A 20,348-nucleotide genomic window follows, 5' to 3' on the forward strand; every position below is an offset into this window, starting at 1 on the left:
AGGTGTGAACAAATCAGAGCTTGAAGAGGGATGTGTGTTTAAACACTAAGTTTAATTAGAAAATGAAGTTTTAATTTTCTTGCTGTCACAATAAAAATTGCTGGGTCTGATTTGCTGCGCCCATCCCAACGCTGGGTCTCCCACAGGCAGGATTCCCACCTGGCTGCGAGGAAGCCTCCTGAGATGTGGTCCTGGCTTGTTTGAGGTGGGCTCAGAGCCCTTCTACCACCTCTTTGATGGCCAGGCACTGCTCCACAAGTTCGACTTCAAGGAGGGGCACGTCACCTACCACCGAAGGTACGTGCCAGTTTTCCAAGCAAAAGGAATAAATAAGGAAGCATTTGCTTGCCTGAAATGCTGGGAACAGGCTGTGCCTGCGGGAGAGCCTGATGATTTTGAGTCCATGTGGTTATTGGAAGAGCTCTAGCAGTGATATCATTAATCTCAGCTCCAGATGCAATGTGAGGTTGTGCCAGAGCTCTGCCGAGGTTCATCAAAGGAATGTTTGTATTTATGGCACAGCCTGGTGTCACGTGTAACAGTTTCCCCTCCTGGCCCCCAGGTTTGTCCGGACTGACGCCTACGTGCGAGCCATGACAGAGAAGAGGATCGTGATAACGGAGTTTGGCACCTACGCCTACCCAGACCCCTGCAAGAACATCTTCTCCAGGTACCTCGGGTGCTTCACACATTGCTGGGATGTCCTACAGACTTTCTGCTTCCCAGGAGCCCCTGACTGCCTGTTGGTTCTCTCTGCTCAGGTTTTTCTCCTACTTCAAAGGTGTGGAGGTGACAGATAACGCCCTGGTGAATGTCTACCCTGTGGGTGAGGATTACTATGCCTGTACTGAGACCAACTTCATCACCAGGATTAACCCAGACACCCTGGAGACCATCAAGCAGGTGGGTCTTTGTCCTGGGAGGATATAGGTGTGGAGAAGGAAAACTAAAATGGAAATCATGGAGTCACAGAATGGGTTGGGTTGGGAGGGATCTTAAAGCCCATCCAGTGCCACCCCTGCCATGGGCAGGGACACCTTCCAGTGTCCCAGGTGGCTCCAAGTCTCAGTGTCCAGCCTGGCCTTGGGCACTGCCAGGGATCCAGGGGCAGCCACAGCTGCTCTGGGCACCCTGTGCCAGGGCCCCATCACCTTCACAGGTATTCTTCCCAATATCCCATCTAACTCTGCCCTCCTGTCCCTCCATCCCTTGTCCCAGTCCCTCTCCTGCTCTCCCGGAGCCCCTTTAGGCACTGGAAGGGTCCCCCCTGAGCCTTCTCCTCTCCAGGCTGAACACTCCCAGCTCTCCCATGGCAGAGGGGCTTCAGCTCCAGGAGTGTCTTCAAGTTGTGGTTGGAGTTTGCAAACCAGAGCCCAATTGCAGACTTTGAGAGAAACTTCCCACACACAGAGCAAGGATGTATTGACTCACAACACCTTGCAGAGCTTGTGTCTTCCCACCTCTCTCCTGACTCTGTCCCTGCTGTTGTCCAGGTGGATCTCTGTAAATACGTGTCTGTCAATGGGGCAACAGCTCATCCCCACATTGAGAACGATGGCACCGTTTACAACATTGGCAATTGCTTTGGGAAAAACTTTGCCCTGGCCTACAACATCATCCGGATTCCTCCTCTGCAGGCAGGTCAGTCAATCCCACCTCAGCCAGCTGGGAAACTTTTCCCGTATGAATAATTTCTTTGTCCTTTAAATGAACATTGTTATTGAGTTAGGCTTTTTCTAAGCTCCCCTTTTTTTTTTGTTTTAATGTTTTATTTAAGTCACTTCCAGGTGGCTTCTAAATGATTAATTTTGTGTTAAAGGCAGGAATTTGTGGGGTAGAGGCTGTAAGTGCAGACCAAGTGTGGGTGAGACCTTCATAACCTCTCACCTGTCGCATTCCAGACAAGGAAGACCCCATGAACAAGTCGGAGGTGGTGGTGCAGTTCCCCTGCAGTGACAGGTTTAAGCCCTCCTATGTCCACAGGTAACATTCCATGGGGTCAGCAGGTCAGCTGGAACCACGGACTAGTTTTCACATGTAATCAGCAATGAAAATTAGGTGATTACCTAATGATCAGGGTCATTTTGAATGATGATCCATGTGTTTATGATAAGCAACTCCACGGTTTTTGTCCAAACTGACCCCAGGGAGCCTGATGGGCTCCCTGCCTTTCCCAACAGCTTTGGGCTGACCCCAAACTACATCGTGTTTGTGGAGACACCAGTGAAAATCAACCTCCTCAAATTCCTCTCCTCCTGGAGCCTGTGGGGAGCCAACTACATGGACTGCTTCGAGTCCAATGAGACCATGGGGGTAAGCACGGGGTCATCCCAAACTGGGCTGAACTGGCTTGGGAGGCCCCTTGGCTTCACCTTCCTTTCCCTGAGCCTAAGCCCAGCTGCTGTGTGGTTTCCAGGTGTGGCTTCACGTGGCAGAGAAGAAGAAAGGCAGGCTCCTCAACCTCAAGTACCGCACCTCGGCCTTCAACCTCTTCCACCACATCAACACCTACGAGGACAACGGGTTCCTGATCGTGGACCTGTGCACCTGGAAGGGGTGAGGCCAAGGGTCCCTGGGCACCACAACTGCCCCTTGCACCACACACACCCCTCCCTGCCCTGGCACATCCCTGCTGAGACCTCTGGCACTTCCACCAACCCATTTAACATCTAACACGTGACATGTAGACTATACAGCAGTGAGCATTCCAAAGGTGCAGGGAGCCTGCTTGACATTCATATTCCAGGAAAAAAATATTTTTATCTGTTATTTACTTTTATCTTTAAGAAATGTTAGTGATTGGTGAAGGGTTGATGCTATTCTGGCTCCTGGGGCTGCAATGAGCAGGGTGTGTGTGAGGCTTGAACACTGTTCTTCATGTAAACACAGAAAGGTGGCACTGAAATGATGAAGCTCAACCCTGTGTTGGCTGCATACCCAGGACACCCTGAGCTGAGCTGATCCTGGCATAGAATCAGAGAATTCCAGACTGCTTTGGAAGGGACCATAAAACTCAACTTGTTCCACCCTCTACCATAAGCAGGGGCACTTTCCACTATCCCAAGTTGCTCCAAGCCCCTTCCTGTGCCTGTGCTGAACACCAGCAGTTGCTGGATTTTCCTGACAGGGGCTGTGGTGCACACACAGCTCAGCTCTGCTGAGGAGCTGGACTGGGGCTTCTGTCACTCTGTTTTGCCCCATCCCTGGCAGTGCCCAAGACCAGGCTGGATGGGGCTTGGAGCACCCTAGGATAGTGGAAGGTGTTCCTGCCCATGGCAGGGGCTACGACAAGATAAACATTAAGGCCCCTCCCAACCCAAATCATTCTATGCTTCTGTTAATTTTAGGCAAAAACCACCTACACTTCCCCCACACTTGCAAAGCCCAGCTGTGTTTCTCTCTGTGGTGCTGTTTGGTGCAGGTTTGAGTTTGTCTACAACTACCTGTACCTGGCCAACCTTCGGGCCAACTGGGACGAGGTGAAACGGCAGGCGGAGAAGGCGCCGCAGCCCGAGGCCCGCAGATACGTCCTGCCCCTGAGCATTGACAAGGTACTGGAGTCTGCTCCTCTCCCTGCCAGGCCTCCTGCCCCACTTACTTCAAATTCAACCTTTTCATTAAGAGAGCAAACTTAAAATATGGGCTTTCAGAGAAACTTTGTATTTTCTTTAGCTGATCAATGTTTTTCTAGTTTATTTATATGGTTGCCAAGAGAGGTTGTGGCTGCCCCATCCCCTGGAAGTGTCCAAGGCTGGGCTGCATGGAGCTCTGAGTAACTGGTCTAGTGGAAGGTGTCCCTGCCCATGGTGAGGAAAATGAGCTGAGCTTTAAGGTCCTGTCCAACCCAAACTCTTTGATGATTCCATGTGTTAATGTTCATGGCAGAGCCTGCGGGGCAGCAGTTAATACTAGACCTGCTCATGGCACAGAAGGGAGCAGCTGCAGCCCAAGCATGTGTGGTTAAATCCTCCAGCCCTCGGTGTGAGGTCCCTGGAGCTGCCAGCCTGGCCCAGACAGAGCTCTCTGGCTGGCAGCTGCTGGGTTCCTTTCCATGACCCTGCTCATAGTGGCTGGTGGGTGGGCTGAGGGCTGCAGGGGACCGGTCAGCAGAGCCTCTCATAGAGCTCACTGGGCTGTGGATCAAGTGAGAAGTGCAAGCCCACATGGCAGTGCTAATGAAACCTCTGAATGCCTCCAGCAGGGAGGGGAGCTGTGTTTAGGCTGAGGAACAGGACAGTTCTTGCAGCACTGCCAAGCACATGGCAGCAGTCGCCTCCTGCTGCTCCTGAGGCTCTGCCACATGTCGCTGCCTTCCCTGTTCAGTGCTGTTTGCTACAGTTCTGTGCAAATAAACCAAAACTTTTCTCCAATCTCTTGGGTATTTATTTCTCTTTGTCACAGGCTGACACAGGGAAGAACCTGGTCACCCTGCCCTACACGACAGCCACAGCGACCCTGCGCAGCGATGAGACCATCTGGCTGGAGCCAGAGGTGATTTTCTCAGGGCCACGTCATGGTACGACGACAGCCCAGCTCCCCCAGGTCACAGCAGCCACGTGCTGCCTGCACACTGTGTCCCACTGACCCTCAGCATTTACATATATTTATTTTTCCTTGTAGCCTTTGAATTCCCCCAGATCAACTACAGGAAGTACGGAGGGAAGCCGTACACGTACACCTACGGGCTGGGGCTGAACCACTTTGTCCCAGACAGGGTAACTATCAGCCAACGGGGGATGCCTTCAATTTGGGGACAAAAAGGAGTATTTCTGAGCTCTGTGGTTGTCCCCACCTTTAGCTTTGCAAGCTGAATGTGAAAACCAAGGAGACCTGGGTGTGGCAGGAGCCGGATGCGTACCCGTCGGAGCCGATCTTCGTTTCCCACCCGGATGCGCTGGAGGAAGATGATGGTAATGCTGGGGGGGTGGTGGCACTGGGATTGGGACTGGGACTGGGACTGGGATTGGGATTGGGACTGGGAAGGGCTGTGCCGCGCTGGCTGCAGGGCTGTGCCACAGCTGGGCAGGGCAGAGCCTGCAGGCAGCTCCCAGACGAGATGGGACAGGTGCTAACACTGGCGGAAAATTTCTGAGGAAACACAGGAAAACTAAAACTAAAATAAAAAAATTTTTGGGTTGGGAGGGACCTTAAATCTCATCCGGTTCCACCCCCTGCCATGGGCATGGACACCTTCCACTGTCCCAGGTTGCTCCAAGCCTTGAACCTGGCCTTGGACACTTGCAGGCCTGGGGCAGCCACAGCTTCCCTGGGCAGCTTGTTCTGTGTCCCTGCCCGTGTTCCTCAGCATCGATGGCACCCCCGGGATTTCTGGTGCCCCGAGTGCCAGGGCTGCTCTCGCCTTGCCCAGCCGGGGTCAGACACAGCCCACACCCACCGTGTTCTCACCTTGCAGGGGTGGTGCTGAGCATTGTGATCAGCCCGGGGGCGGGGCCCAAGCCCGCCTTCCTCCTCATCCTCAACGCCAAAGACATGAGCGAGGTGGCCAGGGCCGAGGTGGAGGTGAACATTCCCGTGACATTCCATGGGCTCTTCAAGAGAGCGTGAGCACAAACAGCAACACCTGGCCCGAGCTTCTTTCAGCTCCAAAAGGTGCAGTCTCCGTTTACAGGTGACCCAAACTCCTTCCACAGCCCTTTGCATTTGTGGGGCTGCTTAACTCAGATCAAGCAGTTCAGTCTTGTCAATGATTCTTCAAAATGGTTAATCAGGTATTTTTTAAATGCACCCTTCGGTATCATTTCCAGTTAAACCGCAAGTTGGGGGTGGTGGACAGGTTCTGTTTATGCAAAATTAAACTTTGTAGCTGCAGCAGAGTGAAAGAAGCTGAAAGAGCAGAGAGTAACCTCAACACTTTTACATGTGGTAACATTGTGTACAACTGGCTGTGCTCTGTTACATGGTTCAGAATTTTTAGCCAATACTGAAGGATTTTGGATTTAAGCATCATCCTGGTCATTGCTGCAGTATCCTCAGAGCAATCCCAGTGGAGTTTTCCACAGCTGCTTTGGGAATCCCAAGAGGGTGGCAGGCAGAGTTTTGTTCTTCACCCAAGCTGCAAACTGCACACCTTCCCCTGTGTGTTTGCTCCTTTCCCTTTCTTTTGTCCAAGTGCAGTTCCTTGATTTCTGGATTTCATGTTAAAACATAGACGTGAAAAAAATCAAGCAATTGTTACCCTTTGGGCTGACTTTGCTTCCTTAGAGTGCTACAGATGTTCAGCTTAATCCTTCCTTTTCCCAAAATAAACTTTCAGCTGATGTTAAAAGATGTTATTGTTGAGAATAAAAACTCCCTGCCAGAAGATTTAAAATCTGGCATTCTTGTTTGTCTTCAATTGTTCAACACTTTTATTAATGGTATCAAAGAATTAGAAAATCTTTATACTCAGAGTTCTGGTAGAGGGTTCTGGTTTGAGGGGGCTGCCGTTACATCCTGATGATGGGATGGGGACGGGGAGACACAGCCTGGTACTTCTTCTGTTCCATGATGTCCAAGCACTGGGCAATCACCTAATTAAAAACAAAAAACAATATAAACAATGAGCCACAAACAAAAAAAAAAAAAAAACCCAACCAGTACAACTCATTGGTTCTGCGCTTATTTATTTGTTCCTTTTGTTTGTGAAACACTGAACGAGGTAAAATGAACAGTTCAACTCTCTTATTTTCATGTGTAGCTCATAAAGTGGGAATTTCAGGGCTCTAGGACTACAAAAACTTCTTGGTGCTCTCCCATTATCAAAGTTCCCATAAACACCATGAAAATATTTATCATCCACATCGTTCCAGAAATATGCACCATATTTAGAAGGGTTGTATTGTGATTTAACCCCCGCTGAAACCAGGACAGATTGAGATCTTCAAGTAAACAAACTTCAGAAGTGCAGAGAAGATTTTTATTGCTAATAAACAATCTAACAAGGAAAAATAAAAGAACAAAGGCAGCAGCTTTCAGAAAGAACCTAATGGAAGGAGGGATGTCTGCCAATTTCAAATCAATAAAAAGGCAGGGGAGCATCCGAAATGCACACAGCAAATTTAAAGCAGGAAGAGAAAATTGCAAAAAGCAACATCCTAGAGTAAAAGAATGTTTTGGAAACAAAAGGAATTCTGAGGAGCCTGAACTCCAAAGAGTGAAGACATGGGTAATTACATGGAAAAAAGGGATTCAGATGGAGATTCAAATTATGGTAAAGTCAAAGGAGAGGCTCAGTGAGGAAATGCTATGGTCCAGTAACCAGAATTCAAGAGAAATTTTTTTGATAAACTAATGGGGAAGAGACAGGATGAGAATTACAGAGAGAAATTCCATGGAGTGAGAAGTGGGAGCCCCAGGTCTGGAATCAGCACACTGCCAACCCTGAGTGAGTCATGTTCACCCACTGTGAGACTGGAGAATAAAATGTCCAAAAAGGAAAACCCACCTTCCTGGTGTCTTGAGGTAGAATGATCCCATCATCCCAGAGCCTGGCAGAGGAGTAAAAGGCACTGCTTTCTTCCTCTAGCCTGGAGAGGGCAGAGAATTGAACAGGCTTAAAAGCACAATAAAAACAGCAAAGCAGGGAAAATAATTTACAGATGAAACAGGAAAATCCATCCATCTGAAGAAAATGGGCAGCACTGCTGTTAAAATCAGCAAATAACCAGCTGACCATTCTGCAGTAATGGGAAGACCCAAACAGAAAGACATCAAACTATGTGGAAATTTAAAATATTTTTGCAGTAGATGCATGTTTGTTTCATTAGTCAGGATGTGTTGCTCTGTAAGATGATCAAAAGCAGGTAATTTAACAATGAAATCCCTGTCAGGTTGATATTGAATGTCCTTACTTCGCCTTCAGCTGTTTTAGCTCCAGTTCCTCTCCTGTCCAGTCCCCAGCTGGTGGAACTGTGGGGAAATGTTGAGAATCCACAAGACCAACTCTTGCATTGGGCCACAGGAACAGAAAGTTTGGACTGAATGATCTCCCACACTGCAATGAAAAGAACCAAAGAACAGAACAAACCCACTCAGATGAATCATAAAAAGTGTCTGTGGGATGAAACAACCATGGGCTAGGCAGGATGGAGCACAGGTGGATTTGTATGAGGACAGACACCCTGTGCTAGGAACCACCACCTCCCCACTGCCTTCAGTATTTCTATTTTAATATTTAATTTTGAATTCCAAGCACTTCCATGTTTAATTCTTCCATGTTTAATTCTTAGCAATCACATGCATTGTTGCATTTCTTACTTAAATATGAGTTGAGCTCAGTTCCCCAGCTGTGTTTTAGAAATTCAGTGACACTTGAGCAGTGTGACAGGTGTGTCCCCAAGCCCTGGGCTGGTGCCACCCATACCATGACATAGCTGTCACTCCCAAAACAGCCTCCAATGACAATGGTTATTTTGGGAACAGCAGCACAGGCAACTGCAGCCATCATGGAGGCCTGGGCCTTCAGCCTGTTGGAATGAGCCTCTGCCTGGAATAAAAATAGGTATTTTAGATCCTTTAAGACTTTATTCTAGATTGTCTCCACTCCCAACAAACTTGCATTTCTAAATTAATTAATTATTTATTTATTTATTTACCATTCTGCAGAAACAGATCTGGGATCTAATGGAGGTTTTACTTTCCTTAGCCCAGGACAAATCCTACTGGGCTTTAATGCTTCCACTTTCAAAAGAGAAATAGCCAATTTTCTGGAGTGCAGAGTTAGCAGAGGAATCAATAAGCTGTATTTCAATGTCAAAAAGCAAATCCCAAACTTCCCAGCCTGCCTTGCTAACTGAACAATATCACTTTATATCAGCATCCAGGCCTGCTTAAAATTCAAGTGAGAAAATTCTTAAATCTTTCCCCATTAGCAAAGTTATTACAAAGCTTCATCAAGAGTGGTTAAAAAAACTGTTTTCCTAACAGTTAATAATTCTGAAAATGTAACTTTAGGCCCAACAAGAACTTAGAGTTGTTTGAAATGCATGGAAGCAAACATGCCATACCTGTGAGATGCTGGCAGGCCCTGCTGGCTGTGGAGCAGTGTTTTGGAGGAAGAGGATGGGAATTCCCCTCTGGCCACAGAGCTGGACAAAGTGGCTGCCCTTGAGAGCAGCGTCGTGAGCCAGCTCCCCATTGCTGGCCACTATCCCCACCAAGTGCCTACAGAACAAACATGAACAGTTGGACTCCGTGATCTGAGAGGTCCTTTCCAACCTCAGCAATTCCATGATTCTCCCTTTTGAGCCCCAGGAATGACTGGAGTGGTGTGGAACCTGCTGAGGCCACAAAAGCTGTTGAGAAATGCACGTGCATCCATTTTGATGGGGAATGTTCCCAGCCATACCCTTCCACATGGCCAAATCCTGTCACTAATGTTGTCCCATAAGTGGCCTTGAATTCCTGGAATCTGCTTCCATCCACCAGCCGGCTCAGGATCTGCAAAGAAACACACAGACTTGGCCTTACTAGAGAATTTCAGGTGAAAATAGGAGAGTTCTGCTAAAAATGCTCTGTTCAAACAGTAACAGACCTGAGTTATGCCAGATGAGCACAGAGGGTCTTTGGGTGACTTGCTAAATGCTCAATATGCACAAACCATCCACTTCGTGTTTAGTTTAATTACCAACTGTGTATTTTAAGACAAAGGTCAACTCCAAAATTATTTTAATTTTACAAAGCACAGCTGTTCCACTGCGCATAAAAATGTAAAATAGCAAAAGCCAAACCCCAGTGTGTGCAGTTTCAGATTTTGTGCAGAAGAAATGTTTGTTTCATATGGCCCATGCTTTTCCCCAACACAGTTAAAAGCTGCCTTCAAAGCTTTCTATAGTCAATTCCCTCAAGTGCAGGGATTTACCACTGGAGAAGATACTGCATTCACAACCATGGAGATAAAATCTCACGTAGAACACAGCGTGGGCAGCTCTGCATGTCTCTGCTTAAGCTTTAGTGTCCGTCCCAACCTCAAACAAGTTTGATTTGAGGTGTGTTGTTTTTTCAGTCAGTAATTTCACCATTTCTTTTACATTATTTGAATGCTTGGGAGGAAGAAACAAAAAGGCAGGGGAAGGGAAACACAGACGTTAAAGGGGTGTATGTTCTCAAGGCAGCCAACACAGTGCAAGACATAAAGAAAGCATCCCAACAATGCATGGAATCAGCTGGGCAGCTCTGGCACAATCTGGGATTATTTTATCTCCAGCAGGATTTCAGATGCTTAAATATTTTTATAATCAACATTTAAATACTTTCTATAATAAATATAAATTATTTATTATAAATATTTTAATAATAAATGTAAATATTTTCTATAATCCCACAGAACTGTTTCCCTCCTGCTTTGTTTCAGGCTTAAGACAGGCTGGCAATAGATGAGGTAATAATTCAGAATAAAATCTGGAGCTGTGGGACAGAGCAGAGCGAAGGATGCAGGAATGAAATCCCTGTTCCCTTACCAGTTTGACAGGAAGAGTGCAGCTGTAACCCCGTGGTGCCAGGCCCAGCAGCTCCTCAGGGCTGTACAAGGGACTGTCAGGCTCCCTGTCCTGCTCTGGCACCGGCTCACAGTTTAAGGTAGAGACAACATTACGGATGCACTCATAGGCCTCCTCTTCTGAGGGTGCAAAATGGTCACTGCAGCCACTGACTCTACGAGAGAGACATTCATTAGCACTAAATTAATGAGTTCTGAATGCTGAGAGAAAACCCAAACTCTAGGAAAAAAGCTGAGACTCTCCAAATGCCCTGGGGAAATACTGTGTAATTTGTTTCTGTATGAATGAGCTGAAAGCAGTCACTCAGTGGAATTTCTGGGCAGTCCAATCCGAAATTAAATTCACAGTAAGGAGTTGATCTTCCCCATGACTTTTGTGTTTATCTGGATTAAAGAAAGACCTTGGGATTTATTTTTTGTGATGCTGTTGCTGCAGACAATATCAAAAAGGGCAAAGGGGAAAGCAAACCTCAAGAATTACTTCAAACTAGGTGTTTGCAGCCAAGATATAAGGACAGGAATGTATTCCATGTTGGGTTAAATACATGTATTCTGGAAAACCCTTGGAAAAGAGGAGATAGCATCCCTCTTCTGTAGCTGCTCCCTGTGAGGCACAGAGGAAATTACTTGCCTGAAGTTGTTCAAGAAGTATGTGGAACAATAGAGATCCAAATCCAACCTGTCCAGTCCCTGCCTCACCCCATCAATAACTTTATTTTACTTCCATTTGGCTGATTTAACCCAAACCCCTGAACCTGAGAAGACAAGCCAGCGTGACCACAGGTTCCACTCTTAGTCCTGCTCTGAAATGCCAATGCCACATTCCTTTCAGGCTGAGCATGCTGAATTCCCTGCTTTTGAGAAAACTCCACATACTGTGAGTGAAGCCTGGCTCCTCCAAGCTCCTCAGGAGAGACATCTTCTCCCGTGGCAGCTTTCACCAGGGGTGGCCCAGCAAGGAACAGTGTCCCAATTTTATCAATGATCACGGACTCCTCGGCCATGGTGGGTATGTAGGCACCTCCAGCCACACAGGAGCCACACACCACGGCCACCTGAGGGGACACAGACACAGCAGTGCTGGAGAGGGGACAGGAAAGAAAAAAACAAGCCCAAAGTTGTTTCAGAAATGCAGAAAATGCTAAATCACAGCACTTGGGGAACAAACCAGAAAATTTACTACCCATTTACATGTTTCCTACACCCCCTTGCACTCCCCATGGCACTGTACCTGAGGGATTCCCATGGCAGACATGATTGCCTCGTTGTAGAAAACCCTGCCACCATGCAGCTTGTCAGGAAACAGCTCTGACTGAGGGGCAGGGAAAAGAAAAAGGGATTTTTAATGGTAACTACAAAATTTGATGCTTCCTTTTCACTCCATTCATTCCCAAACACACCAAAACTGACACTGGGAAGGTCCCCATTAATAATCACTCCTGAGCCTTTCATGTACAGCATTCATTATGGTATTCATTCTTTATATGTTGTCAAATACCCCAAAAATACCTATTTGCTTTGAAAGTACAGATTAAGTTTTGTGATTTTTTCTGCAATCAATATATTCTACACAAACTGACTGTAAATGTGGAGAAGGGAAGGGTGGTAGTTCTACTTCATCTGTGAAATGCCTTCGTCAGTTTCCTTTTTTACTTAGTTTTGGATACAATTCTAGGTAAACTTCCAGGTAACTTTTAAAATTTAATAATTTTAATTAACTTTAAAATTCCAGGTAAATTCTCCTGTGTGCTTGCCCTCAGTTGGAGAGAGGACAACTAGAGTCTCTATGACAGGATGATCTCTGCATTTCATAAAAGAACCTGTTCAAATTCCTATTTTGCAATCAGAATTGCAAAAACTCCACTTTTAAAGGCCACAGAGCTTAGTGCACCACTGGCACAAACAGGGCAGTAAAATACAGAACACTTAAGAGATTCTGGAGTGAAAATAGACACATCCCACTATGCACTCATTTAGCAGACACAAAAGCAGTTCAGCACACTCACTGGAGTTTCTAACCTCTGATCAGGTAGGAGGTGCAGGACTAGCCCAGGTGGTGAAATAAATACTGATATTTTCTGCTCTGCAGAGTGCCAGCAGTACCTGCAGGGGTAGGAAGGCTCCCCCACTGTCCACCAGGTGCACAGACAGCAGCCTGTTCTCCATGGCAATTTCCTGGGCTCTCAGTTGCTTTTTCACTCCAATTGGGTAAATGGTTCCTCCTTTCACAGTGGCATCACTTGCAATGAAGACACACCAGATCCCAAAGATTCTGCCAATTCCTGCAAGCAGTACCACAGATATTTATCAGGACTCTCTAAAGCAACAGGCAAAGCAAGGGAGGCAAACCTTTTCAGGAGTTTTTCTCAGTAATGCTACATCAAGAAGCTCCAAATTAATATGAAAATACCACACAGGGAAGAAATCTACAGTCTTCTCTGGAATGACAGTATTAAAAAAATTAATCAAAATGACAGAAGAAACTCAAAAAAATTTACTTACTTCTGGTGACAATGTAACAGAAAAAAATCACTGTAACTCTCAACCCTTGAAATAAAAGGGAAGGCAATTAAAAATTACCCGTATAAAACTCAAAAATATAACAATCTGTGATGAAAAAAAAGGGTTTTCACACCGTTCTTCTAGTTACTTTTTAAACTGGAACCACTCTTCTAAATGCAATCTCACTGATATTGAATAAAATTGAATTTCATTCAATTTCAATGAATTTTCATTTTGAAGAGCCGTTTCAGTTTAAAGAGACAATGTCTGCATAGAAAATGCAATTGTTTGTGATTGAAAAGCACTTCAAAACGTATGTCACAGCTCCTGTCTCTCACAGTAACTTTGTCCTCTCCCCTTTAAGAGGACACAGCTGATTTGCCACATCACCCCACAATTTTTGAGACAAAAATTAGTAAGTGGCAAGTAGAATTACTAAATCTATAAGAAATTAAAAACTGTTCTTTCAAAGGTTTCTCCCATTATTGTAAACCAGCAGTGGCTGAACTCTTCCCTGTTGAGAATAAGAACTGGATAAAACCAGTGTTCACTTTTCCTAGGAAAGCACTTCAGAGAGTAAAGTACCCCATAACCTTTATTCCATGCATCCTTTTCCCCCCGTTTCCCTCTCCCAGAGCCCCCAGCATCCCATTACCCGTGAGGCAGCCGGCAGCAGGGACATTCCCGTAGGGCAGGTGCAGCCCTGCCAGCGGGGACAGCTCCAGGAAATCTGCATCGTCCAGCAGCAGCCTCAGGCGCTCCCGCACGAACACCTTCTTGTTGCGCTGCGTGTGCCGCAGGACGGCGTGTTCTCCCCCTCCTTCCTTCACCCTCTCCAGCAGCTCCGAGTACCTGATGGAAAAACCCCAAAGTTTCGGTCGATGGGAACAAAGCTGCGGGGTGCGGTCACCCGCTGGAGGGGAGCGGTGGCTTCCAGAGGGACACGGACAGGGGGAGAGGTGGGGCCGGAGGAGCCTCAGGAGTTCTGCCCTGGGCCGGGAAAATCCCAAGGACAAACGCGGGCTGTGGGAGAAGGGATGGAGAGGAGACTGGGAGGATTTGGGGCGTTGGTAGATGAGAAGCTCATCCTGCCCTGTCCAGAGGAAGCCCCGGAGCTGCTGCAGGGCTGGAGCCCCTCTGGAGCCAGGCTGGGAGAGCTGGGAGTGCTCGCCTGGAGAGGAGAAGGATCCAGGCAGAGCTCAGAGCCCCTGGCAGGGCCTGAAGGGACTCCAGGAGAGCTGCAGAGGGACTGGGGACAAGGATGGAGGGACAGGACACAGGGAATGGCTCCCAGTGCCCGAGGGCAGGGATGGATGGGAGATTGGGAATTGGGAATTGTTCCCTGGCAGGGTGGGCAGGCCCTGGCACAGGTGCCCAGAGCAGCTGGGGCTGCCCTGGGTCCCTGGCAGTGCCCAAGGCTGGGCTGGACACTGGGGCTGGAGCAGCCTGGGACAGTGGGAGGTGTCCCTGCCATGGCAGGGGTGGCACTGCATGGGCTCTGAGGGCCCTCCTGACCCAAACCATATTCCTTACAAGTTACCCTTTAGCAGATTGAGCATAAATATATTGCACAGTTTTCATACAAATGGCATGAAAATGAAGCTAGATCCACATTTTCAGATTATTGTTTTTCCATGGTTTAGTAAAAAGCAAAGGTCTATTATTTAAAGCAAACATTTCACTTTTGTTATCAAAAAAACTGTTTAATAAAGCCAATAATATAATATATAATAATGAGGGTATCATAACCTGCCTGTCCTAATTCAGCATGAACATTCATGTTCCACCTGCTCTTGGGAATAATCCAGCCAAGAGCTTCCTCTGTCAGGTCCTGCAACAAGTTTATCTGACAAAAATCAGTAAGTGGGAAATGGAATAAATTACTAAATCTGAGAGATATACTAAAAGCAGGTAACACTGCACTGTCACAGGGAGGAAGCGATTACCCAATGGTATTGTCAGGGCCGCACCACGTACAGGTAAAAAACTGAATCAACTATAAACAAACACGGTACCTCAACTTTGGTTTTAAATAAACCAAGTTCTTCCTTTATTTCAAACACATTTTTCCCTAGATGTATCACCTTTAACTGTAAATGCTGTTTGACACAAAGACTCACAGAGCCCTTTGGGTGTGACTCTGTGATCTGAGCTCCCTGCACACGATGGAGGCTGGAAAAACTTCGGAGGAACAGGATTTTGCTCATGTCCTCAGTGCCACCACAGGAGGGCACAGTGTGTTTTCCAAAGCTTTGCTTCCAGCTCGTGGATCACTGCCCTGAATGAAGGCCTTTGCAATTTTGCCATCTGATCTTTCGGGACAAACACATAAAACACACTTTGCCGTTTTATCTGTAAATGATGATGGACAGCAGCACCCATCCCCTACTCTGTCAGGAGTGCGTGAGTCACCATTTACGTCTTTGCATTCAAAATGCAACACGAAACAAATGTTATGTAGGTCTGGAAAAAGGATTTCTCGGCAATATATGCAAAACAACACATGGCACTGTTTTAAATAGTTTGCACCTCGAATTTGGGTATTTCAGTCAACATTGCACGGACGGGTTTGTGTTGGAAAGGACCTCAGAGCTCATCCAGGGACACCAGGCTGCTCCAAGCCCCATCCAACCTGGCCTTGGACACTTCCAGGGATTGGGCAGCTACATTGCTCCATGGGGCAAATACTGTCACATGTTAAAAGTCCCCAAAGCGCACCTAAGTGACTCTTACACCATGTCACAAATAGCAATGCTCCAAAAACCCCACAAAACCGCATTATTACCTTTTAATCACAGCCTCGCTGTTCCTTAAATTCTCTTGGAACACATGTTGGTACACGGCGGGGACACGACCGTCTAGAACAGGGAATGTTTTGGGATGATGCCTGGATTTGGGTTTATTACTGAAAAACCGGCGGGGAGGCAGGTGCTGCGTCCTTCCCCAGCTCTGCCTCGGCAGCGGCAGCTCGGGATATCCCCTCTGGAGCAGGCAGAAAGGAGTTTTCTCCTGATATTCCCTCTGGAGCAGGCGGGTTGGGGTATTCTCCCGATATTCCCTCTGGAGCAGGCGGGTTGGGGTATTCTCCCGATATTCCCTCTGGAGCAGGCGGGTTGGGGTTTTCTCCCGATATTCTCTCTGGAGCAGGCGGGTTGGGGTTTTCTCCCGATATTCCCTCTGGAGCAGGCGGGTCAGCGGCTGCAGCGGCACGGAGGGCCCGGGGCGCCGCCGGCCCAGGGCGCACAGCGGGGCCGGGCTCCACATCGCCCCGAGAGCTGAGGGACAACGAGTGACAGGAATTAAAGAGCAGGTTCCCCCGTCTGGGTGGCAGCGCGGCCCCTTGGGGAGGCTCTGACTCCATTCTGCCGTGAGGGGACACCACCGGGGCCTGCCCTGCCGCGGGGGCCGTGAGGGGACACCACTGGTTCCCGCTTTGATACGGGGGTCGTGAGGAGCCACTTTGACTCCAGCCGGTCGTGAGGGGACACTTCTGTTCCTGCGGGTGCGGGAGAGAACCCTCCTGTTCCCGCGGGGGCCGTGAGGGGACACCCCGGTTCCTGCGGAGGCCGTGAGGGGACACCCCCGGTTCCTGCGGAGGCCGTGAGGGGACACCCCGGTTCCTGCGGAGGCCGTGAGGGGACACCCCTGTACCCGCGGGGGCCGGGAGGGGGACACCTCTGTACCGGCGGGGGCCGTGAGGGGACATCCCTGTACCGGCGGGGGCCGTGAGGGGACACCCCTGTACCGGCGGGGGCCGTGAGGGGACATCCCTGTACCGGCGGGGGCCGTGAGGGGACACCCCTGTACCCGCGGGGGCGGGAGAGGACACCCCTGTACCCGCGGGGGCCATGAAGGGATACCCCTGTACCGGCGGGGGCCATGAGGGGACACCCCTGTACCCGCGGGGGCCGGGAGAGGACACCCCTGTACCCGCGGGGGCCATGAAGGGATACCCCCGGTCCCCGCCGTGCCACGGCAGCCGCGAGGGGACAGCTCCGCCCCGGGCCGGGCCGGGTGGGCCCAGCCGGGCCTGCGGAGCGCAGCGGGGCCGGGACCGGGGCCGCCCGAGCCGGGTAGCGAGCGCGGGGCCGCGGCCTCTCGGCCGGAGCTCCCCGGCCCCCGCTGGCCCCACTCCCCGCCCGCCCCGTGCCCGCCGCGGCCCGGCCGACCCTGCCGCCACCGCCCCTTCCTTACCCCGTCCGGTCCCCACCCGCCTCTCGAGGCGGCTCCGCAGAGCGGCCCGCCCCCGGTATCCTGTGCCCTCGGTGTCCTGTGTCCCGTGCCATGTGTGTCCTCTGTCCCTGGTGTCCTGTGCCCTGAGTGTTTTTTGCCATGTACATCCTTTGTACCTGCCGTTCCATGCCCTGAGTGTCCTGCGCTCTGGGCGTCCTCTTCCTTGTGTGCCTTGTGCCCCAGGTGTCCTCTCCGAAATTCAGTTTATCATTAGAATATTGAAAAAAATTTGATTTTTCTCTTTCCACACCTCATCCCATCTCTGGGCTGCTTTGGTTTGCTATTGTCAACCATGGCACAACATTCTAGAAATTACTGTGTGTTGCCTTTCAGTGCCTTCATTAAAATGCATTTCTGCCAGGGAGCTCTTTATCCCTATTATACATATTAATAAGGCTGGGTAGCAATAATTAAGGAATGACTAATATGTTCGTGAGTGAAAGTATCCAGCATGGGCTGGAATTCGTAGGTAAATACGTTATATATGTTATTAAAAAATCTTGAGGGTAATAATTAAAATTTCCTGAGATATAATAATTTAAAATAATATTTGCTGTCCTTTTACAGTTATAGCAGACAGAACACTTTTCAGTGCTGTGCTCCCTCGCAGCAAGAAGCTCAATTCAGGTGGAGCTGTGGGAGGAGATGCCGCTGCCCTGGGTGGCTTCAGCTGTCCCGGGGGATGTGCCTGAGTCCCTGTGGCTGTTCCAAACCCTGTGACAGGGAGAAGATCTGTGCTGGATCAGGGAGAGCCCCGGGAACAGCGGGCAGAGATGCTCTGCCAGATGAAAGATAGCACTCAAGGGCAGCAAAGACACTGCAGAGTCACCACTGCCAGGGTCTCCCCACTCTCCCAGGGAACAAGTCCTGCCCAATCTCCCATCCAGCCCTGCCCTCTGGCAGTGGGAGCTATTCCCTGTGTCCTGTCCCCCCAGGCCTTGTCCCCAGTCCCTCTGCAGCTCTCCTGGAGCCCCTTCAGGCCCTGCCAGGGGCTCTGAGCTCTGCCTGGATCCTTCTCCTCTCCAGGTGAGCACCCCCAGCTCTCCCAGCCTGGCTCCAGAGGGGCTCCATCCCTGCAGCAGCCTCCTCTGGTCTGAACAATGACATTTAACAAAACCACTGATGGAGACTGATACAGCCACAAGAGGTTCCTGATGGAGCCCATGCATTAATTCAGCAGCTGCTGCACCATTCAGGCTGTTTTGGGGCATTTTTGGGGATGGCTGTTGCTCACTTCAGTTCTTCCCTCCTTCCCTGGTGTAGCCAGAGCTCTTTTCTCCCAACACTTTGAGAAACTTGTGAAGAGCTGAAGAGGAGACAGAGTCACTGTGCAGCTTTACAGAGATCTTTTGCATTTCCTGTGGGATATCTGTGAATTTTTGTGCTCTCTGTGGTGCAGGTGATAATGGGGAAGGAAGGAGTGGTGACAGAAATCCATTTAAAGCAGAATACATTTGAAGAAGTCTGGATTTCAGAGAGTTGGTGGTGGTGCTCAGCTTTCTGGAGGAGGAATTGCAGATGCAAACACTTAGATATGTGTTTGAAGTGAGATTTGGGCTCCCTGGTGTTTCTGGGCTCCTTTTAAATTTGACCCACATATAATTTCCCTGGATTCATAAGATTTTTGAGTTCTCTGTTCTGTGAATGTATCAATGACTCTTGTCCAATTATATTTTCATGCTAATTTCGTTTTCCAGAATTGGTAGGCTTCCATAGGAGACGTTATCGCTGAATCACTGGTGTTGCATAGCAATTTCATTATATGTGATTTTAATGTGCAGATTTTCTATAAATACCATTTGCTGTTAGTTTCTTGGCTTATATTGTGGTGGTTTTAGCAGTGCTGGTTTAACAGTTGGGCTTGATGACCTCAAAGCTCTTTTCCAGCCTAAATGATTCACTGATTCTTTATTATTTTACAGGTTTTCCAGTAGACAGAATTAGTGGTCACAGGCAGAACTTGCTGTATGTAAGGGGTTTTCACTCAGGCTTAGAAGAGTAATTTAATTTCATTCTCATGAAAGTTAAATGCTGTTTGCTCAGATTAAAGGAGAAAGAAACAGCCCCCACATTTCTGAGTGCCTGTTTATCCCAGAGAGAAGGCGTCAGCCACCAGTTTGTACTGGGAGGCAGCCTGGGATAAATAACAAATCCTCTAATTAAGAGCCAACGGATCCTAATTGACTTATGTAAGTCCTCCAGCTGGGCTCAGCCTTCCTCTCCTGTCATGGCATGGAGCATCCTTTGTTTAAGGCACTCTGAGGTAGGAAAACCCAGCCCCTGTGAGAGGCTGCAGCCTTGTGTAGCGTTTGAAGTTGTTATTTTAGGAGCTTATTTTAGCGACTCCTGAGCTGGGCATTGAGAATATATAGAGCAGCATTTAGGGAAAATGTTCATGTGGTGGTGGCTTCCTTTACCATGAGCTGCAGCTCTGCCAGCCAAACTGAGCTGTGCCATTTAAGGAACACTGAAGCTTTGAGTGAAGCTTAAACTTAGAAACTTTGCTGGAGTGCACCGGATGCTGGGGGAAACCAGAACACACTTTTTGGATTGTCAGACCAAAGGCAGGAGGGTTCCCACAGAGCCCTCCTCCTTGTGGAGCTTCTGTTTCATATTTAGATTTTGTTTTTTAGTGCCCAAAGAGCTTTTAGCTGGGTTCTGACCATGGTGGCCTGGAAATTGGGCTAAATTAAAGCAGGGGTTTTTTGTTTACTTAGAAGTGCTAACAGGCTTGGACAGTCCTGCAGGGTTTTTCAGGACTTATATAATTCTAAAATAGATTTGACTCAAAACAAATTTGATAAGAAAGTAATTCTATCTTGATTTGTGTGAGAATCTCACTTGTTTGCATCTACCCCAAGGAAGAGCTGAGCCTGTTCAGGTGTGCTGAGGGAGAGTATGGATTTTATATGAAATATTAGGAAGTTTATTTTAATTGCTGCAAGATCCCAGAGAACATAAGGAGTTAAACGAAGTAGTTGGAAGATACGGGAGAACTTGGGAGCCTGACCCTCAGTAAATAAATGCCATTCCCACTGAAGGTTTATCAGATGCTCCCATACTACTCAGCTTCTTTTTTTTGCGTGGTTTGAGGTTTTCTGAATCCCCAGACAGAGAT

General features: G+C 48.4%; 2 protein-coding genes across 4 annotated transcripts; one reads left to right on the forward strand and one right to left on the reverse strand.

Annotated features, from left to right (window-relative positions):
• Positions 1 to 578: 578 nt before the first annotated feature.
• Positions 579 to 5,577, forward strand: RPE65 (retinoid isomerohydrolase RPE65). Its single transcript, XM_084211488.1, has 11 exons — positions 579 to 670; positions 762 to 903; positions 1,494 to 1,641; positions 1,902 to 1,983; positions 2,181 to 2,313; positions 2,417 to 2,556; positions 3,422 to 3,551; positions 4,402 to 4,516; positions 4,621 to 4,715; positions 4,799 to 4,910; positions 5,414 to 5,577. The coding sequence occupies exons 1-11, from the start codon at positions 594 to 596 to the stop codon at positions 5,563 to 5,565; spliced, it is 1,326 nt and encodes a 441-aa protein (XP_084067614.1). The 5' UTR covers positions 579 to 593; the 3' UTR covers positions 5,566 to 5,577.
• A 719-nt stretch (positions 5,578 to 6,296) lies between these two features.
• LOC311157082 (biotin-dependent 3-methylcrotonyl-coenzyme A carboxylase beta1 subunit-like) lies at positions 6,297 to 17,233 on the reverse strand. 3 transcript variants are annotated; one of them, XM_084211486.1, is made up of 13 exons: positions 17,192 to 17,233; positions 15,783 to 16,272; positions 13,653 to 13,849; positions 12,599 to 12,777; positions 11,727 to 11,807; positions 11,372 to 11,550; positions 10,458 to 10,650; positions 9,347 to 9,438; positions 9,006 to 9,162; positions 8,363 to 8,485; positions 7,851 to 7,993; positions 7,445 to 7,526; positions 6,302 to 6,530 (listed from the first exon to the last, which is right to left on the reverse strand). In XM_084211486.1, exons 2-13 carry the CDS (start codon positions 16,259 to 16,261, stop codon positions 6,447 to 6,449), a joined length of 1,989 nt encoding a protein of 662 aa, XP_084067612.1. In that variant the 5' UTR covers positions 16,262 to 16,272; positions 17,192 to 17,233; the 3' UTR covers positions 6,302 to 6,446. The 3 variants fall into 3 exon arrangements, with proteins under 3 accessions (XP_084067611.1, XP_084067612.1, XP_084067610.1); XM_084211484.1 differs by lacking the exon at positions 17,192 to 17,233 and adding an exon at positions 16,866 to 16,918 and having other exon boundaries at positions 15,783 to 16,617; XM_084211485.1 differs by lacking the exons at positions 8,363 to 8,485; positions 17,192 to 17,233 and adding an exon at positions 16,866 to 16,920 and having other exon boundaries at positions 6,297 to 6,530; positions 15,783 to 16,617.
• Between the last annotated feature and the right edge of the window lie 3,115 nt (positions 17,234 to 20,348).

The sequence above is a fragment of the Fringilla coelebs genome (genome assembly GCF_963513975.1).
Source record: "Fringilla coelebs genome assembly, chromosome: 9".
In the NCBI taxonomy this organism is placed as follows: Eukaryota; Metazoa; Chordata; class Aves; order Passeriformes; family Fringillidae; genus Fringilla; species Fringilla coelebs.